Source organism: Cnephaeus nilssonii (genome assembly GCF_951640355.1).
Source record: "Cnephaeus nilssonii genome assembly, chromosome: 20".
Lineage (NCBI taxonomy): Eukaryota > Metazoa > Chordata > Mammalia > Chiroptera > Vespertilionidae > Cnephaeus > Cnephaeus nilssonii.
Window position 1 is genome coordinate 50,754,601 of NC_137091.1, and position 17,943 is coordinate 50,772,543.

Below are 17,943 nucleotides of genomic sequence, written 5' to 3' on the forward strand. Positions count from 1 at the left end.
CTGCGGGGGCCCTCACGTACGTGCGTGATCGACGAGGGTCCTGGGAGTGGCCCGAACTGGACACCACCTTCCAACGGGCCGTTTGGGCGCACACGTGGTTCCGGAGTTTTCCACCCGCACAAGGTGCCCCAGCAGCTCCCCGGGGTCGCCTCCCATCCCCTCACGCGCGTCCGGGTGCCTGGCTCCCGCAGCCTCCACGCCCTCACGCACTTAGGTCCGCGCTCGCCCACTGGCTGCTTCCGGACACTTCCTCGCGCTCCCTCGGCTCCCGCGTCTTCAGCTTCCGGCACGTCCCGCCCCCACCCAAGGTCCCGCCTCTTCCGGTTGGCGCGCTGCCATCTCATTGGCCCGGCGGGCGGAAGCTCCCATCTCTGTCCCTTCTATTGGGCACGCTGCCTGCGCCTCAGAAATGTCAACCAATGGGAATAGACCAGGGACTCCCCGCTCAGCCAATGGGGCGAGGGCGCGAACTATAAAAGGCCTGGTCAGCGCCGCCGGGGAGCTCCCGAACCACAGGTGAGTCGTTGAGGAGCCTCCAGGGGGCGCCCCGAGGCCGCGGCGGCAGCGTCAGCCCGAGGGTAACCTCCTGAGGCCCCGGTTCGGACTCAGCCGGACCCGCACCCCCAGCTCCGCGGGGCTCCGGAAGGCGTCGCCCCGCCGCCCTCTCCTCTGCCCATGAGTGTCCCCCAGGCTGCGGCGACCTCGGGCGAGGCGCGGCCCGCAGGTGAGAGGGATGAGAACCGGGACCAGCGCTGGCCCGGGTGGCTCTGCATGGAGCGGCGGCCGGCGGACCGGAGAGCCCCAGGTTCGATTCCCGCCAAGGGCACCTCCCTCTGCTGCAGGCTCCTCCCCGCCTGGGCCCTGGTGGGGGCGCGTGCAGGAGGCAACCCGCCCATGGGTCTCTCTCACATCCATGTTTCTCTCCCTCTCTCCCTAAAAACCAATGGGAAAATATCCTCGGGTGAGGGTTAACACCACCTGGTGTCAGCCCTGACCGGTGTGGCTTAGTGGATAGAGCGTTGGCCTGCGGACTGAAGGGTCCCAGGTTCGACTCCGGTCAAGGGCATGTACCTTGGTTGCGGGCACATCCCCAGTGGGGGGTGTGCAGGAGGCAGCTGATCGATGTTTCTAACTCTCAGTCCTCCTCCCTTCCTCTATGTAAAAAAAAATCAATGAAATATATTTTTAAATAACTTTTAAAAAACAACAACCTGCCCTAACCGGTGTGGCTCAGTGGATAGAGCGTCGGCCTGCGGACTGAAGGGTCCCAGGTTCGATTCCGGTCAAGGGCATGTGCCTTGGTTGCGGGCACATCCCCAGTAGGAGGTGTGCTGGAGGCAGCTGATCGATGTTTCTCATGATGTTTCTCTCTCTCTCCCTTCCTCTCTGTAAAAAAAAAAAAAAAAAAAAATCAATAAAATATATTAAAGAAACAAAAAACAACCTGCCTTCAGTGGTGGGGGTTTGGGGTGGGTGCCTAGCAGAAAGCATTAACGCCTCTTTTTTCTTTTTCTCTTGTTTTCAGCAGCTGCAGAGGGCCCGCCGCTGCCCAGCGCGCCCACCGGGTGAGTGCCTCCGGGTCTGCGTCTGGAAGTGGAAGGGAAGCGGGGCCCCGGGATGGGAAGCCAGCTGTGCGTGTGGAGCGGGTGGGCTCCCGGACGGAGAGAAGCTGCCCGCTGACAGCCCTGGCCGGGCTGGAGCAGGGGCGGCGGAGGGACGGGGCACGGAAGAGAAAGGCGAGCCCTCCCTGGAGGCCCCCCAGACTCTCCCTCCACCCAACTCCCCAGCCCGGCTCTCTCTTCCTCCCCGTCAGCCCCCCCAGACTCTCCCTCCACCCAACTCCCCAGCCGGGCTCTCTCTTCCTCCCCGTCAGACCCCCAGACTCTCCCTCCACCCAACTCCCCAGCCCGGGCTCTCTCTTCCTCCCCGTCAGCCGGAGCCTCACCGTCGATGACTTCGACATCGGGCGTCCGCTGGGCAAGGGGAAGTTTGGGAACGTGTACCTGGCTCGGCTCAAGGAGAGCCATTTCATCGTGGCCCTGAAGGTCCTCTTCAAGTCGCAGCTGGAGAAGGAAGGGATGGAGCACCAGCTGCGCAGGGAGATCGAGATCCAGTCGCATCTGCAGTAAGGCCGGCCTCCGCGTGAGCTCAGCGCTGGGCCTCTGTCTGTTTGTGGGTGTTTTGTTTTGTTTTGCTTTGTTTTCATTTGAGAGAGAGAGAAACATCAGTTTGTTGTTCCACTAATTTCTTTTTTTTTAAAAATTTTTAAATATATTTTATTGATTTTTTTACAGAGAGGAAGGGAAAGGGACAGAGAGCCAGAAACATCGAGGAGAGAGAAACATCAATCAGCTGCCTCCTGCACACCCCCTACTGGGGATGTGCCCACAACCAAGGTACATGCCCTTGACCGGAATCAAACCTGGGATCCTTGAGTCCACAGGCCAATGCTCCATCCATTGGGCCAAACCGGTCAGGGCAACTTATTTCTTTATATATATACTAGAGGCCCGGTGCATGAAATTCATGCACGGGGGTATGTGTCCCCCAGCCCAGCCTGCACCCTCTCCAATCTGGGACCCCTCGAGGGATGTCCGACTGCCCGTTTAGGCCCGATCCTACCTATCCTACTGGGACCAGGCCTAAACGGGCAGTCGGACATCCCTCTCACAATCCAGGACTGCTGGCTCCCAACTGATCACCTGCCTGCCTTCCTGATTGCCCCTAACCCCTTCTGCCTGCCATCCTGATCACCCCCTAACCATTCCCCTGACAGCCTGATTGATGCTTAACTGCTCCCCTGCCAGCCTATTTACCCCTAACTGCCCTCCCCTGCAGGCCTGGTCACCCCTAGCTGCCCTCCCCTGCAGGCCTGGTCACCCCTAACTACCCTCCCCTGCAGGCCTGGTTTCCCCCAGCTGCTCTCCCCTGCAGGCCTGGGTCCCCCCCAACTGCCCTTCCCTGCAGGCCTGGTTGCACCCAACTGCCCTCCCTTGCAGGCCTGGTCCCTCCCAACTGCCCTCCCCTGCTGGCCATCTGTGGTGGCCATCTTGTGTCCACATGGGGGCAGCTATCTTTGACCACATGGGGGCAGCCATCTTGTGTTGGAGTGATGGTCAATTTGCATATTACTCTTTTATTAGATAGGATATATATCCTACATAATAAAAAGGTAATATGCAAATTGCATCACTCCGCTACGCCCACGATTGGGCCGGCTGGAGGCGCGGGGGGCGGGACTCAGGGTGGCCGATTGGCTGGCGGGAGGAGCAGGGGGCGGGGACTCGTGAGTCCCCGTCCCCCGCTCCTCCAGCCAGCCTAAATGGCCGGCGCTGCAGGAGGACCCATGGGGCCAGCGGAAGACACCGGTGGCGGAACTCGGGGTGGCCGATTGCGTGGCTGCAGGCACCAGTTTTCCTCTGGCCACCCCCAGATCGGAGCGCCTCCCGAGTCCCGCCCTCAGCCTTCGGGAGGTGCTCCGATCGGCGGGTGGCAAGAGGAAAACTGGTGCTGGCGGAAAACTGGTGTCGGCAGCCAGGTGAAGGAAAGTCTATTGCACGAAACTTCGTGCAACGGGCTTCTAGTATATATAATTGAATTTTTTTACAGAGAGGAACGGAGAGGGATAGAGAGTTAGAAACATGGATGAGAGAGAAACACTGATCAGCCGCCCCCCACACTGTACACACACACACACACACACACACACACACACACACACACTCCCCACTGGGCATGTGCCCACAACCAAGGCACATGCCCCTGACCGGAATCGAACCCGGGACCCCTGAGTCCAAAGGCTGACGCTCTATCCACTAGCCATACCAGTTAGGGCTGTTCCACTTATTTCTGCATTCATGGGTGATTCTTGTCTGGCCCCCCCTGGCCGGGGTTCAAACCCACAATGGCATCCATGGGGAGGATGCGCTAACCATCTGAGCTCCCAGCTAGGGCCCACACGGGTGCCTTACCCTTGTTCTTCTGTGTCCTCTTTCATCTTTGACACGCGAACCCAGCATCTCCCTCCAAACGACCCCCAACGAGGCCCTTGCTTTCACCTGGAGGTTTTTTTCAATTTATCACAATTGCACTATGCAAAGCCCCCGTCACACACCGAACGCCCGCTCCTTGTCCTCCCCTCATGCACTCCAAGATCAGGCTGTTATTCTAGTGCCAGCACAATCTGCTTTTTATTTATTTTTAACATTTAAGGAACCATATATTTTTTCTTTTTTTCTTTTTTAATATATTTTATTGATTTTTTTTACAGAGAGAAAGGGAGAGGGATAGAGAGTTAGAAACATCGATGAAAGAGAAACATCGATCAGCTGCCTCCTGCACACCTCCCTCTGGGGATGTGCCCGCAACCAAGGTACATGCCCTTGACCCAAATCAAACCTGGGACCTCTCGGTCCGCAGGCCAATACTCTATCCACTGAGCCAAACCAGTTAGGGCCATATTTTTTTTTCTTTAAATATTTTCTTTTCATTGATTTCACAGAGAGAGAGAGATGGAAACATCACTGATGAGAGAGAATCATTGCTTGGCTGCCTCCTGCACGCCCCCCACACTGGGGATCGAGCCCGCAACCCGGGCATGTGTGCTGATTGGGAATCGAACCGTGACCTTCCGGTTCATAGGTTGATGCTCAACCACTGAGCCACGCCGGCCAGGCCACAACCTGCTTCTTGTGTCTGGCGTGACCAATCCCTTGTGATAACATCATGAGTTGGACCTCAGGGAGCAGTCTGACCCTTCTCCCCATCTGCCCTCCAGACATCCCAATATCCTACGCCTGTACAACTACTTCCATGATGAGCGCCGTGTGTACCTGATCCTGGAATATGCGCCCAGGGGTGAGCTGTACAAGGAGCTGCAAAAGAGCCACACGATCGATGAGCAGCGTACGGCCACGGTGAGGTGGGGGGCAAGGGGAGGGTGGCTGGGGCTTTGGGGTCCATGAGTTTACTGTGGGCTGGTGAGGGAGATCACTGCTTGTGGCTGTCATGGATGTCCAGATTGCTTTTTGCATATATATATATATATATATATAATTGATTTCAGAGAGAAGGGGGGGAGAGAGAGAGAGAGAGAGAGAGAGAGAGAGAGAGAGAAACATCAATGATAAGAGAGAATCATTGATTGGCTGCCTCCTGCATGTCCCCTACTGGGGATCAAGCATGCAACCCAGGCATAGGCCCTCCACTGGAATCGAACCTGGGACCTGGGTCCGCAGGCCCACACTCTATCCACTGAGGAAAACTGGCTAGGTCTTCCTTCTATTTTTGTACTAGTGGCCTGGTGCACGAATTCATGCACATTGAAAGGAAACTAATTAGAAGAAATATTTTAATATCACTATTTGCCCTTTCTCTATAATAGAAGTGTCAACCAAATTCACAATCAACAATGACAGATGGAAACACGCATGTGATTGGTGCCAGCGAGAGCTTTATATGTATCGCACATATGCGAGTCAACTTAGCCTTTTATAGATATAGAATAAACTTGCTTAATTAGACCTGCTTTCTGGTGTAGCTAAACTTTTTCCAGCCCAGTGAAGCACCCCAACTTCTCTTCCAGGTCATTGTCAGCAACACAGCAGTAAATATCAACACGAAGCACATTATTATTGTAGATCACGCAGGGAGAACAAAGGGTAAAATATTTCACTGCAGCAGTGTTTGACTATATTCTGTGCAGAGGAAAAACCTGAAGTCATTTTCAAGGTCCACCAATACTTACTTCTTTTCAGTCGGGTCAAGTTTCTAAGCTTTCTAAATCTCCATTTTCCAGCTAATGAAAAGAAAACAGAATTCCACCGAGTCTCCTATCTACCTACTCCAGGACTTCTGTGAGGATCAAATGAGATGAGGCACGGGAAAATGCTTCACAGACATTTGATTAAAGTGTAAAATGGCCCTGACTGGTTTGGCTCAGTGGATAGAGTGTTGGCCTGCAGACTCAAGGGTCCAGGTTCGATTCCGGTCAAGGGCATGTACCTTGGTTGCGGGCACATCCCCAGTGGAGGGTGTGCAGGAGGCAGCTGATTGATGTTTCTCTCTCATCAATGTTTCTAACTCTCTATCCCTCTCCCTTTCTCTCTGTAAAAAAATCTATAGAATATATTTTTTAAAAATAAAAAAATAAAGTGTAAAATGTTTCCACCTGGCTATAAAGCAAGTCCTGTTCCTGGGCTGAAGAAACTCCAAGGAGGCTGGTCACTAGGGAGAGAAAGCCGGGCGTTGCTACATGACGTCATTACCTGGACAGACACTTAGCATATTAGCCTTTTATATATATATATCATTTCCTCAGGCCTTACGTCCTGCGGTAGATCATTGGAGTGGCCCAGCCTAGATCCTCTGTTGAGCCGCCTGCTGAGCGAGGGCAAAGGGAGGATCCGACCACTTTAGCACTTATCCTAACAGTCTACATAAAACGGGGGAGCGGAAATCCTCCCCCAGCAACAATAACAGTGCTGTATGGGGGGGCGGGGTGTCATGGCGTTGGTGACCGGGAAGTAAAAGACCCCAACTGCTCAGCGCACGCGGAGTGTTTCACCCCAGGGAAGCGGCGGCAGGCTTCGTTTCTGAGGCTGCTCTTTATTTTATTTTATTTTTTTTTATGTTTTTATTGATTTCAGAAAGGAAGGGAGAGAGAAAGAGAGAAACATCCATCATGAGAGAGAATCATTGATCGGCTGCCTCCTGCACATCCCTTACTGGGGATCAAGCCCACAACCTGGGCATGTGCCCTTGGCCGGAATCGAACTTGGGACCCTTCAGTCCGCAGGCCGACGCTCTATCCACTGAGCCACACCGGCGAGGGCTCTGAGGCCGCTCTTGTCTCTGCTCACACAGATCATGGAGGAACTGGCGCACGCTCTGGCCTACTGCCATGAGAACAAGGTGATCCACAGGGACATTAAGCCGGAGAACCTGCTGCTGGGGTTGCTGGGGGAGGTGAAGATCGCGGACTTCGGCTGGTCTGTGCACACCCCCTCGCTGAGGTGAGTCGGGCCAGGGCGGGGTGGGCCCTGGGTTGCTCATTTGGAACGATGCACCGTAACACATTCCAGGTGTGAGGCTCGGGTACAGGCCTGGGTTTGTAACCGAGTACCGGCAAGCTCCACCTAAAGATGCTTCCTTTGGTCAGGCAGGGCCCACAGGTACGATGGTGGTTCCCCCGAGGATTATAATGGAGCTGAAAAATTCCCTTTTCCCCGGTGACATAGCGGAATAATGCTGTAGCGTGGTGCATCCCGTGCCCAAGGTGATGCTTGTGTAAATGAACCTCCTCCTCTGCCAGTTATCTATAAGTGCAGTGTATACAGCCCTAGCCCAGCGGTTGGCAAACCGCAGCTCGCGAGCCACATGCGGCTCTCTGGCCCCTTGAGTGTGGCTCTTCCACAAAATGCCACGGCCTGGGCGAGTCTATCTTGAAGAAGTGGCGTTAAAAGAAGTTTAAGTTTATTTTTATTTATTTTTAAACTTCTTATAATTTCATTATTTTTTACAGAGAGGAAAGGAGAGGGAAAGAGAGTCAGAAACATCGATAAGAGAGAAACATCCATCAGCTGCCTCCTGCACACACACACCCCCCCTCCCCTTACTGGGGATGTGCCTGCAACCAAGGTACATGCCCTTGACCGGAATCGAACCCAGGACCCTTGAGTCCGCAGGCCGACGCTGTATCCACTGAGCCAAACCGGTTAGGGAAAGAAGTTTAAGTTTAAAAAATTTGGCTCTCAAAAGAAATTTCAGTCATTGTACTGTTGATATTTGGCTCTGTTGACTAATGAGTTTGCCAACCACTGCCCTAGCCAGTTTGGCTCAGTGGATAGAGCATGAGCCTGCGGACCGAAGGGTCCCAGTTTCGATTCCGGTCAAGGGCGCATACCTCAGTTACAGGCTCCTCCCAGGCCCAGGCCCTGGTCGGGGCTGGTGCAGGAGGCAACCAGTCGATGTGTTTCTCTCACATTGATGTTTCTGTCTTTCCTTTTATCTTCCACTCTGCCTAAAAATAAAAATAAAAATAAAAAACAATGGAAAAATATCCTCAGGTGAGGATTAAAAGAAAATTAAAAATAAAAGTAAAAGTATAGCACATACAGTTATATATAGTACATGATGCTTGATAATGATAACAAATGACTGTGTTACCAGTTTGTGTATTTATTATACTACTAGAGGCCCAGTGCATGAAAATTCATTCACTGGAAGGGGGTCCCTCAGCCCGGCCTGCCCCCTCTCACAGTCTGGGAGCCCTCAGGGGTGGGAGGGGACCCAGCGATCAGGGGAAGGCGATGCCCCCATCACACCTCTGCTGCTGCCACTGCCGGCAGCGCAAGCCTCGGCCGGCCCTGGTTACCTGAGCCTCAGGCAGCCCTGGGCAGCTGGGCAGCCGCCATTCAAGGCTTGCCTGCACCTCGGGCCAACCCTTGGCAACTGGGGGGCTGAGGGGACTGGGCTCTGCCATCTTGTGGCTGTGGGCACCACCATCTCTGAGGGTGTGGCAGTCATTTAGCATATTTCCTCCTTATTGGCTGGGGCGTCACCATCTTTGTGAGGGAGTGACGGTCAATTAGCATATTCTCTCTTTCTTAAATGGTATGCTGATGTCATTCAGGGAGGATTTACAACATCTGTCACAGCATCTGCCACTGCATCAGGAGTCTTGCGTAGGCCCTGGCCAGTGTGTTCAGTGGTTAGAGCCCAGGCCTGCTCACTGAAGGGTCACGAGTTCAATTCCAGTCAAGGGCACACACCTGGGTTGCAGGTCGAGACCCAGGCCCCGTGGGGGCTCGTACGGGAGGCAACCAATCGATGTCTCTCCACCTCTCTGTCTTACATCCTTGTACGAATAATTCCAAAACACGGAACCGGTGGGGCCCAGTCCCTGCCTTCTCTGAACCCTGACCCATATTAAAACTTGGTGGCTTCCATGCCCAGCCAGCGTGGCTCAGTGGTTGAGTGTCGACCTACGAACCAGTAGGTCACGGTTCGATTCCCGGTCAGGGGGTGTGCAGGGGGCAGCCGATCAATGATTCTCTCTCATTTTTTAAATCAATAAAATTAAAAAAAAAACAACAACAAAAACTTGGTGCTTCCCAGCTCCCGTGCTGGGGAGGGGACTCCCGTCTCGCTAGGGCCCCACGAAGGGTGTTTCCCTGGTCTGGGCCCCTGGGCAGCGCTCACGTCTCTGCCCTCCTCCAGGAGGAAGACCATGTGCGGGACTCTGGATTACTTGCCCCCGGAAATGATCGAGCAGAGGACGTACAGCGAGATGGTGGACCTGTGGTGCCTGGGCGTGCTCTGCTACGAGCTGCTGGTGGGGAATCCCCCCTTCGAGAGCTCCTCCTACCACGAGACCTACAAGCGCATCCTCAAGGTGAGGTGGCCGTGCCCCTGGCGCTCCTGGGGCAGCCAGTCAGCTGTGGCTGCCGGGCCTGCCCAGCCTGCGGCATGCACAGAGCTGGCCGCCTTAGGTCCTGTGCCTGGAAGGGACTCACCGCAGACAGAACCTGGGCCAAAAAAGTCAACCATACTAGCCCTGGCTGGTTTGGCTCAGTGGATAGGGTGTCAGCCTGCTGACTGAAGGGACCCGGGTTCAATTCCAGTCCAGGGCACATGCCTGGGTTGTGGGCTTGATCCCCAGTGAGGGGCGTGCAGGAGGCAGCCGATCAATGATTTTCTCTCATCATTGATGTTTCTATCTCTCCCTCTCCCTTCCTCTCTGAAATGAATGAAAATATATTAATACACACACACACACACACACACACTCTGAGTGGCCAGATTGTTATGACCACCCCATCAGTACTTCGTTGGGCCACCTTTTGCCTTCAATACTGCGGCGATTCTTCTTGGCATTGACTCCATGAGATGCTGAAAGGTGATGTGAGGAATCGGACGCCATGCCTGATGGATAGCACTGTCCAGTTCTGTGAGATTTGATGGTTGTGGAACCAGCTGCCTGATGGCTCTTTTAACTTCGTCCCACAAATGCTCAATTGGATTGAGATCTGGTGATGGTGGGGGCCACCTAAGCAAGGTAAAGTCTCCCTCATGTTCTTGAAACCACTCCTGCACAATACGGGCACCGTGGCATGGCGCATTGTCTTGTTGGAAGAAGCTATCTCCACTGGGATACGCCATCAACATGACAGGATGAACTTGATCAGCAACGATACTTAGGTATGTTGTGCTATTCAGACGTTGTTCCACATGAATTAAAGGGCCCAGATCATGCCAGGAAAACATGCCCCAAACCATAACACTGCCCCCACCAGCTTGAAGGGTTGTACTCATGCACGTGGGGTGCATGCTTTCATGCTGTTCCCACCAAATTCTCACTCTGCCATCTGCGTGATGCAACTGGAAACGTGATTCATTGGACCACGTGACTTTTTTCCAATGCTCAACTGTCCAATCCTCATGTTCTTGTGTGGATTGGAGACGTTTTATCTCGGTAACTGCAGACAGCAAAGGTGTTCGAACAGGCTTTCGGCTTCCATATCCCACACGATGCAGCGTACGGCTAGTTTGCCTACAAACGTCAGGTGGTCATAATAACCTGGCCACTCAGTGTATACACACACACACACACACACACACATATATTTGAAATTTAACCATACTTGTGTTTCTCCTCCGACCTCCTCAGGTTGATTTAAAGTTTCCTCCAGCAATACCTTTGGGGGCCCAGGACTTGATCAGCAAGCTCCTCCGATACCAGCCCTCGGAGCGGCTGCCGCTGGCCCAGGTCCTGCAGCACCCGTGGGTGCAGGCCCATGCTCGGAGGCTGGGGCCTCCACCCGCCCCGTCGGCTCCCTGAGCCCGGCCCGCCCCGTTCCTGTTCCTGTGTGTGTGTTCGGGGAGCTCTCCTGGCCCCGCTATCGTGTCTGCCTTTTGTCTTCCCTTTTAAAACATAAGATGCTAATTAATAAAAGATTAATCATTTATTTTTTAATATTTTATTCATTTTTGTTTTCTTTCTTTTTCTCTTCACCCGAGGATATTTTCCATTGATTTTTTTAGAGAGTGGAAAGGACAGGGAGAGACAGAGAGAAACATCGGTGTGAGATGTAGGGAGTGGTTATAGGGTTAAGCCTCGGACTGACCTGCTGGCAAAGTCGCAAACAAGTCCCAGCTTGGAGGGCACAGCCCTCTCAGCATAATTAAGCTCGATCTTGTGACTGCTCCCTAGATCTTTCCTGGGTAGCTAGTGGGCTGTGGGAGGGGCAGCAAGTGCTGCCAAAACAAGTGAAACTTACAAGAACATTGTAAATTACCTTGTTTACCCCTGACTATAAATAAAGCATCAGCTTTGCAGTCTGGATCTGTTCTGTGGCCTCAGCCAGGCACAGAAGATCCACCTAGACCCAGCTTATTCTCTTGTCTGTCTTTTCTTCATCCTTCACCGGCCCTCCCTCAGGCTCGCCGAACCCTTGGCTGTGCTGGCGCGGCACAGTGAGAGAGAGACATTGATTGGTTGCCTCCCGCACGCACCCCGACCAGGGCCCGGGATCAAGCCTGCAACCAAGGTATGTGCCCTTGACCAGAATCACACCCAGGACCCTTCAGCCTGTACAGTCCTTAGGCTGATGCTCTATCCACTGAGCCAAACCATCTAGGGCAAAACTTTTTTATTGATTTTAGAAGGAGAGAGAGAAGGAGAAACATCGCTTTGTTGTTCCACTTATCTACGCTTCCATTGGCTGATTCTTGTATGTGCCCTGACCGGGGATTGAACCTGTAACCTTGGTGTATTGGGATGATGCTCTAACCAACTGAGCTACCTAGGGCCAGGGCAAAAGATCAATCATTTTGTACCACGTCTCCCCCCCCCCTTTTTTTTGATTTAAATATTAGGAGGCTTTTGGAAATTTTTTAATGCAGTCTTGGTAACTTAATTTTTTGTATAGAAATATGACTTCTTTGGAGTCATTGCATGTTAAGCAATTTTACTATGAGATGAACTGTCAGTAAAAATTTTAGCTAATACTTCAGGAATAGTTTTTTGTCCAGTACCATTAAGTTCTCTTGAATATTCACTTATTTCAATTAGCCAATTTAAATGAACCCAAAATAAGGTTAATTTATTTAACTTTACTTGTCCTAAGTCAGTGGTCAGCAAACTCATTAGTCAACAGAGCCAAATATCAACAGGACAACGATTGAAATTTCTTTTGAGAGCCAAATTTTTTAAACAATCTTCTTCTAATGCCACTTCTTCAACATAGACTCGCCCAGGCCGTGGTATTTTGTGGAAGAGCCACACTCAAGGGGCCCAAAGAGCCGCATGTGGCTCGCGAGCCGCAGTTTGCCGACCACTGTCCTAGGTTATGGACAGTAAATGACATTAATTAAATTTCTGCAATTAGTCTTTGAGTAACGTAACATAAACTTTGTCAGGGAGGCAAAAACACAAATTATTTACTTAAGTTTATTGACCTTCAATTACAGTTCTTCAGATGTTTGAAGGAAACCTCTCTTTACTTCCCTCCAGAATAATTTTCAGGCTACAGAGAGTTTCATTTAAGTCTTTTGTCTTCCTTTCTTTACAACAGGCAACCTACCGGGCTGCTGCTTCTGTGCCACGGCTTTATAGCTGTGTACGTTGGTGTGGCATTGGGTAGAACCTTTATTTCCGGTAGAACCCTTTCCAAGGAGAGGGGCTCACAATGATGCCCCTCCTGGCCCCCAGGGGTGGTGAGTTAACCACTCTCCTTGCGACTGCTTTCCCCAGGTACCCACCCCCGTGCCGCATAGCCTGCCCGCTATCTCAGCGGCTCCTACACTCAGCTCCTTGTTCCCCCATGTTTTCCAGAGCACAGGACCTACCGGTCCACCCAGGTTCACTCTCTGACATCCACACGCCCAGGTCGAGATGAAACGTCTCACTGGCCCTGGCCAGTGTGTTCCAGTGGTTAGAGCATCGGCCCAAACATGGTAGGGGTCGTGGGTTCAATTCCTGGTCAAGGGCACGTGCCTGGGTTGCAGGTTCGATCCCCAGCCCTGGATCCCCAGGGTGCATTCAGGAGGCAACCAATCGAAATGTGTCTTTCACATCGATGTTTCTCTCTCTCTCCCTCCTTCTTTTGTTCCCTTCCATCCTCAGGTTCAGTTCCCGGTCAGGGGCATGTACCTGGGTTGCAGGTTTGATCCCAGGCCCCAGTTGGGGCGCCTGTGGAAGGCAACCAATAAATGTGTCTCTCTCACATCGATGTTTCTCTTTCTCTCTCTCTCTCCCCCTCTCTCCCTCCCTTCCACTCTACCTAAAAGCAATGGAAAAATATTCTCCAGTGAGGATTAACAACAACAAAAAAATAGCCTGCTATGTGTGGTCAGACATTTAATTAACTCACCCCTAATGCCTTGGCAGGGCCAGACCAAATGATCGCGGGTTCCATTCCTGGTCTAAGGGCATGTACCTTGGATTGCAGGATAGACCCTAGTCTGGTGGGGGTGCATGGCTGGGGCAGCCAATTGCGCGCTCTCTCTCTCTCTCTCTCTCTCTCTCTCTCTCTCTCTCTCTCCCCTTCTCCCTCGATCCCTCCCCTCTACTCTCTCTAAAAAGCAATGGAAAAATACTGTCCTGGAGTGAAGAGTTTTAAAAAACACACACAAACAACAATCAGAAAGAATGTATGCACCCCTATGTTCATAGCAGCACTATTTACAATAGCTAAGACCTGGACACAGCCCAAGTGCCCATCAGCAGTGAGTGGATTAAAACAGCTGCAGTACGTTTGTACCATGGGATACTATGCAACAATAAAAAAAAAGGATTTCACCCTTTGAGACAGCATGGAGGGACCTTATGTGCTAAGTGACATAAGCCAGTCAGAGAAAGACAAGTATCACATGACCTCACTCATGAATCTGAGGAACAAAATAAACTGTTGAACAAAATAGATCCGGAGATATAGACGCAAGGAACAGACTGCAGAATCTCAGAGGGCAGGTGGGGGTGGGTGGGAAGAGATCAACAGAAGACCTTGTATGCAGATATGCATAACCCATGGATACAGACAATGGGGTGGTGAAGGCTGGGGTGAGGGGGTGGGGGCAGGCTGGAAGGGGTCAGAGGGGTAAAGGGACATATGTAATATATTCAACAATAAAGATTAAAAAATAAAAATCAGAAAACACGCAAACAAAAAGACAAGAAAATAGACCCTGGCCACTTGCTCCAGCAGCACTGCCCTGCAGGCCTGAAGGTGGTTTGCAGAGGAAAAACTACATTACCCAGAATACTGCGCACCAGGGCAGGGGCGTTTCTGCTGGTGGAGGCGGGACTTCCGGTCCTCGGTGTCCTTGCGTCATTTGCGCGCGACTGCTCCGTCCACGCCAGCTGCCAGCTGTGGCGAAGCGGTGGCCGTTCGTGGCCGCTGCCGGGGCGGCTCTCGGAAAATGAGCAGGAAGGAGGCCGAGACGCGTCCCTGGAGCGCGGAGTGCGACCGCCGGCCCAGGTGGCCCCGAGGGCAGGGAGACGGGGCCGGCCGCCCGGGCCCGCGGGCCCCGCCTCGGCCGCCGCCCGTCCGGGCCCCGCTGTCCCCTCGGCGTCCCGCGATGGCGGCGCCGGTGGACCCGGCGCAGGTGGACCCGGCGCAGGTGAGCGCACGGCGGGTCGGGCGGTGCCGCTTCGCCGCTGGTTCGGAGCGGGCTCCCGGGCGCGGCGGCGGCGGCCACGTCCGTCGCGGGGTCCGCTTTGTCCTTGTGGTGGGTGTAAAGGGGAGCCGGCTGGTCCCGTTCTCTCCGGCCTCCGGACGCGAGGCCGGAAACCCAAGGGGCGCCGACGGGAAAACGGAGCTGTGACCGCCGCCTGCAGCCGCCCGCCCGCCCGGGCAGCCGCCCCTCACAGCCCGTGAGCAGCGCGGGAGCCGCCGCTGCCGTCTGTAGGGACAGGCCGGGGCTGACCAGAAACTGCGGCCCCGTCCGCCCCACATGGCCAGGCCTTGGTGAATAACCACCCCTTTTCCTAATTTTTAAGAATATTTTTATTGCCCTGGCCGGTGTGGCTCAGTGGATGGAGCGTCGGCCTGCAGACTGAAGGGTCCCAGGTTCGATTCCCGTCAAGGGCATGAACCTTGGTTGCGGGAGCATCCCCAGTGGGGAGTGTGCAGGAGGCAGCTGATCGATGTTTCTCTCTCATCGATGTTTCTAACTCTCTATTCCTCTCCCTTCCTCTCTGTAAAAATCAATAAAATATATTTTTTAAAAAAAGAAAGAGATAGAGAAAGGAGAGGGAGAGCAAGATGGAAAAAAACAAAACGATTTGTTGTTTTACTCATTCCTGCATTCAATGGTTGATGCTTGCATGTGCCCCGCCCAGGAGAGAACCTGCAGCCTTGGTGTATCTGGAGGATGCTCTAACCAATGAGCGACCCGGCCAGGGCGGAGAGTTTATGTTACTCAAACATGTGTCATCTGGTAGTAAATGTGGAGACCCTAGTTGGTTTTTCTACTCTTACCTACCTGCCCAGAGTTTGCACGTGACGTGAGTTTATCCCCCACCACAAATGAGTAATATGGCAGGGCTCCCAAATGTGGACACATTCATTTATGAGGAATGGCCGCGTGTTTAATTGAAATATTAAGAAAATTCATAGAGCCCTGCGGGGTGCGGCTAGTGGTTGAGCGTCAACCCAGGACCCAAGAGGTCACCAGTTGGATTCCCAGTCAGGGCACATGCCTGGGTTGGGGGCTTGATCCCCAGTAGGGGGCATGCAGGAGGCAGCCGATCAGTGATTCTCACTCATTGTGATGTTTCTTCTATCTCTCTCTCCCGCTCTGAACTCAATAAAAATATATTTAAATAAAAGAAAACTCGGAGCTCTAACCAGTTTGGCTCAGTGGATAGAGCATCGGCCTGCGGACTGAAAGGTTCCAGGTTCGATTCCGGTCAAGGGCATGTACCTTGGTTGTGGGCACATCCCCAGTGGGAGGTGTGCAGGAGGCAGCTGATCGATGTTTCTCTCTCATTGATGTTTCTAACTCTATCCCTCTCCCTTCCTCTCTGTAAAAAATCAATAAAAAAAGAAAAGAAAAAACTCGGAGAGTTGAAGCTACAAAGCAGAGAGGTGAGCGCTGAAGGTGCAGGTGAAAAACCATGAACCAGTGTCTGGGAACACTTATTTATTTATTTTAATATACATATATATGTTTTAATCTTTATTGTTGAGAGTATACAGGTGTACCCCCTCCACCCATTCCCAGGCCTTCACCACCCTGTTGTCTGTGACCGTAGGTAATGCGTATACGCATATAAGGTCTTTGGTTAATCTCCCCGCCTCCCTTCCCTCCGAGACTCGTCAGTCTGTTCCATGTTTCCATGCCTCCCTTTCTATTTTACTCATCACTTTACTTTGTTCTTTATTTCTTGTTCATTTATTTTGATTTTTAGATTTTAATTGTTGGTAGATATGTATGTACTGTGTTATTTTATTGTTCACTTTTTTTTTTTTTTTTTTTACCTTTTTCTTCTCCCTCTTCTTAAAGCAGCGGTCACCAACCTTTCATGTAATACTGGTTTGGTGGTGATGAACTCCTTTAGCTTTTTCTTGTCTGTGAAGCTCTTTATCTGACCTTCAATTCTGAATGATAGCTTTGCTGGTTAGAGTAATCTTGGTTGTAGTTCTTGCTATTCATCACTTTGAATATTTCTTGCCACTCCCTTCTGGCCTGCATAGTTTCTGTTGAGAAATCAGCTGACAGTCGTATGGGTGCTCCCTTGTAGGTAACTAACTGTTTTTCTCTTGCTGCTTTTAATATTCTCTCTCTGTCTTTTGCTCTTGGCATTTTAATTATGATGTGTCTTGGTGTGGTCCTCTTTGGATTCCTCTTGTTTGGGGTTCTGTGCGCTTCCTGGACTTGTAAGTCTATTTCTTCCACCAGGTGGGGGAAGTTTTCTGTCATTATTTCTTCAAATAGGTTTTCAGTATCTTGCTCTCTCTCTTCTCCTTCTGGCACCCCGGTAATTTGATGTTGGAACACTGTAATTGTCCCAGAGGCTCCTTACAGTGTCTTCATATTTTTTTTATTCTTTTTCTTTTTGTTCTTCTGATTGGGTGTTTTTTGCTTCCTCATATTCCAAATTGTTTATTTCATTCTCGGAATCCTCTACTCTACTGTTGAATCCCTGTAAATTATTCTTTATTTCATTTAGTGTATACTTAACTCCTGACTGGTCCTTTTTCGTGTCTTTGAAATTCTCAGTAAGATCCTTGAAAGTCTCATTAACCCTTTGCACTCGCTTGCTTTTTTCTCGAGCTGCTACCGATGCTAACCGTGTCGAGTCACACTCGACATCCGAGTGCAAAAGGTTAAGTCCCTTGAAGTTCTCCATAAGATCTTTGAGCAACCTTATAACCATTGTTGTGAACTCCGTATCCAGTAGTTTGCTTGCTTCCATTTCATTTCTTTCTTTCCCTGGAGATTTCTTCTGTTCTTTCATTTGTGACATGTTTCTTTGTCTCCACACTTTGGCTGCTTCCCTGTGTTTGTTTCTATGTATCAGGTCTCCTGGAATTGGTAGTGTGACCTTGTGTAGTAGATGTCCTGTGGGGCCCAATGGCTCAGCCTCCCCAGTCACCCGACCTGGGCACTCTGGGTGCCCCTCTGTGGGCTGTGTGCACAGTCTTGTTTAGTTGAGGCTTAATTGCTTTTAGCCGTGGTTGGCAAACTGCGGCTCGCGAGCCACATGCGGCTCTTTGGCCCCGTGAGTGTGGCTCTTCCACAAAATACCACGGCCTGGGCGAGTCTATTTTGAAGAAGTGGCGTTAGAAGAAGTTTAAGTTTAAAAAATTTGGCTCTCAAAAGAAATTTCAATCGTTGTCCTGTTGGTATTTGGCTCTGTTGGCTAATGAGTTTGCTGACCACTGGCTTTAGCATCACTGGGAGGAATTGACCTCCAGGCCCATTGGCTGTGAGGAC

The 17,943-nt window shown here is 51.7% G+C and overlaps 2 protein-coding genes across 5 annotated transcripts in view; both read left to right on the forward strand.

Annotated features, from left to right (window-relative positions):
* The first annotated feature begins 359 nt into the window (after positions 1-359).
* Positions 360-10,936, forward strand: LOC307092789 (aurora kinase C-like). 2 transcript variants are annotated; one of them, XM_079760287.1, is made up of 7 exons: positions 362-805; positions 1,526-1,565; positions 1,934-2,125; positions 4,778-4,916; positions 6,865-7,013; positions 9,220-9,394; positions 10,670-10,936. In XM_079760287.1, exons 1-7 carry the CDS (start codon positions 676-678, stop codon positions 10,838-10,840), a joined length of 996 nt encoding a protein of 331 aa, XP_079616413.1. In that variant the 5' UTR covers positions 362-675; the 3' UTR covers positions 10,841-10,936. The 2 variants fall into 2 exon arrangements, with proteins under 2 accessions (XP_079616412.1, XP_079616413.1); XM_079760286.1 differs by lacking the exon at positions 10,670-10,936 and having other exon boundaries at positions 360-805; positions 9,220-9,607.
* A 3,429-nt stretch (positions 10,937-14,365) lies between these two features.
* LOC307092747 (uncharacterized protein) overlaps positions 14,366-17,943 on the forward strand; it is a 185,711-nt gene continuing 182,133 nt past the window's right edge. For all 3 annotated transcript variants that reach the window (XM_079760194.1, XM_079760192.1, XM_079760193.1), the window contains exon 1: positions 14,366-14,622. In XM_079760194.1, coding sequence (XP_079616320.1) covers positions 14,422-14,622 — 201 coding nt within the window. In that variant the 5' untranslated portion in view covers positions 14,366-14,421. The remainder of the gene's footprint in view (positions 14,623-17,943) is intronic.

Excerpts from the sequence above, each read along its gene's own strand:
- LOC307092789 (XM_079760286.1), top strand. The coding sequence starts at position 676 with ATGAGTGTCCCCCAGGCTGCGGCGACCTCGGGCGAGGCGCGGCCCGCA. Across the intron at positions 2,126-4,777 it reads GAGATCCAGTCGCATCTGCA|ACATCCCAATATCCTACGCC; the intron begins GTAAGGCCGGCC and ends TCTGCCCTCCAG. Across the intron at positions 4,917-6,864 it reads ATGAGCAGCGTACGGCCACG|ATCATGGAGGAACTGGCGCA; the intron begins GTGAGGTGGGGG and ends CTGCTCACACAG.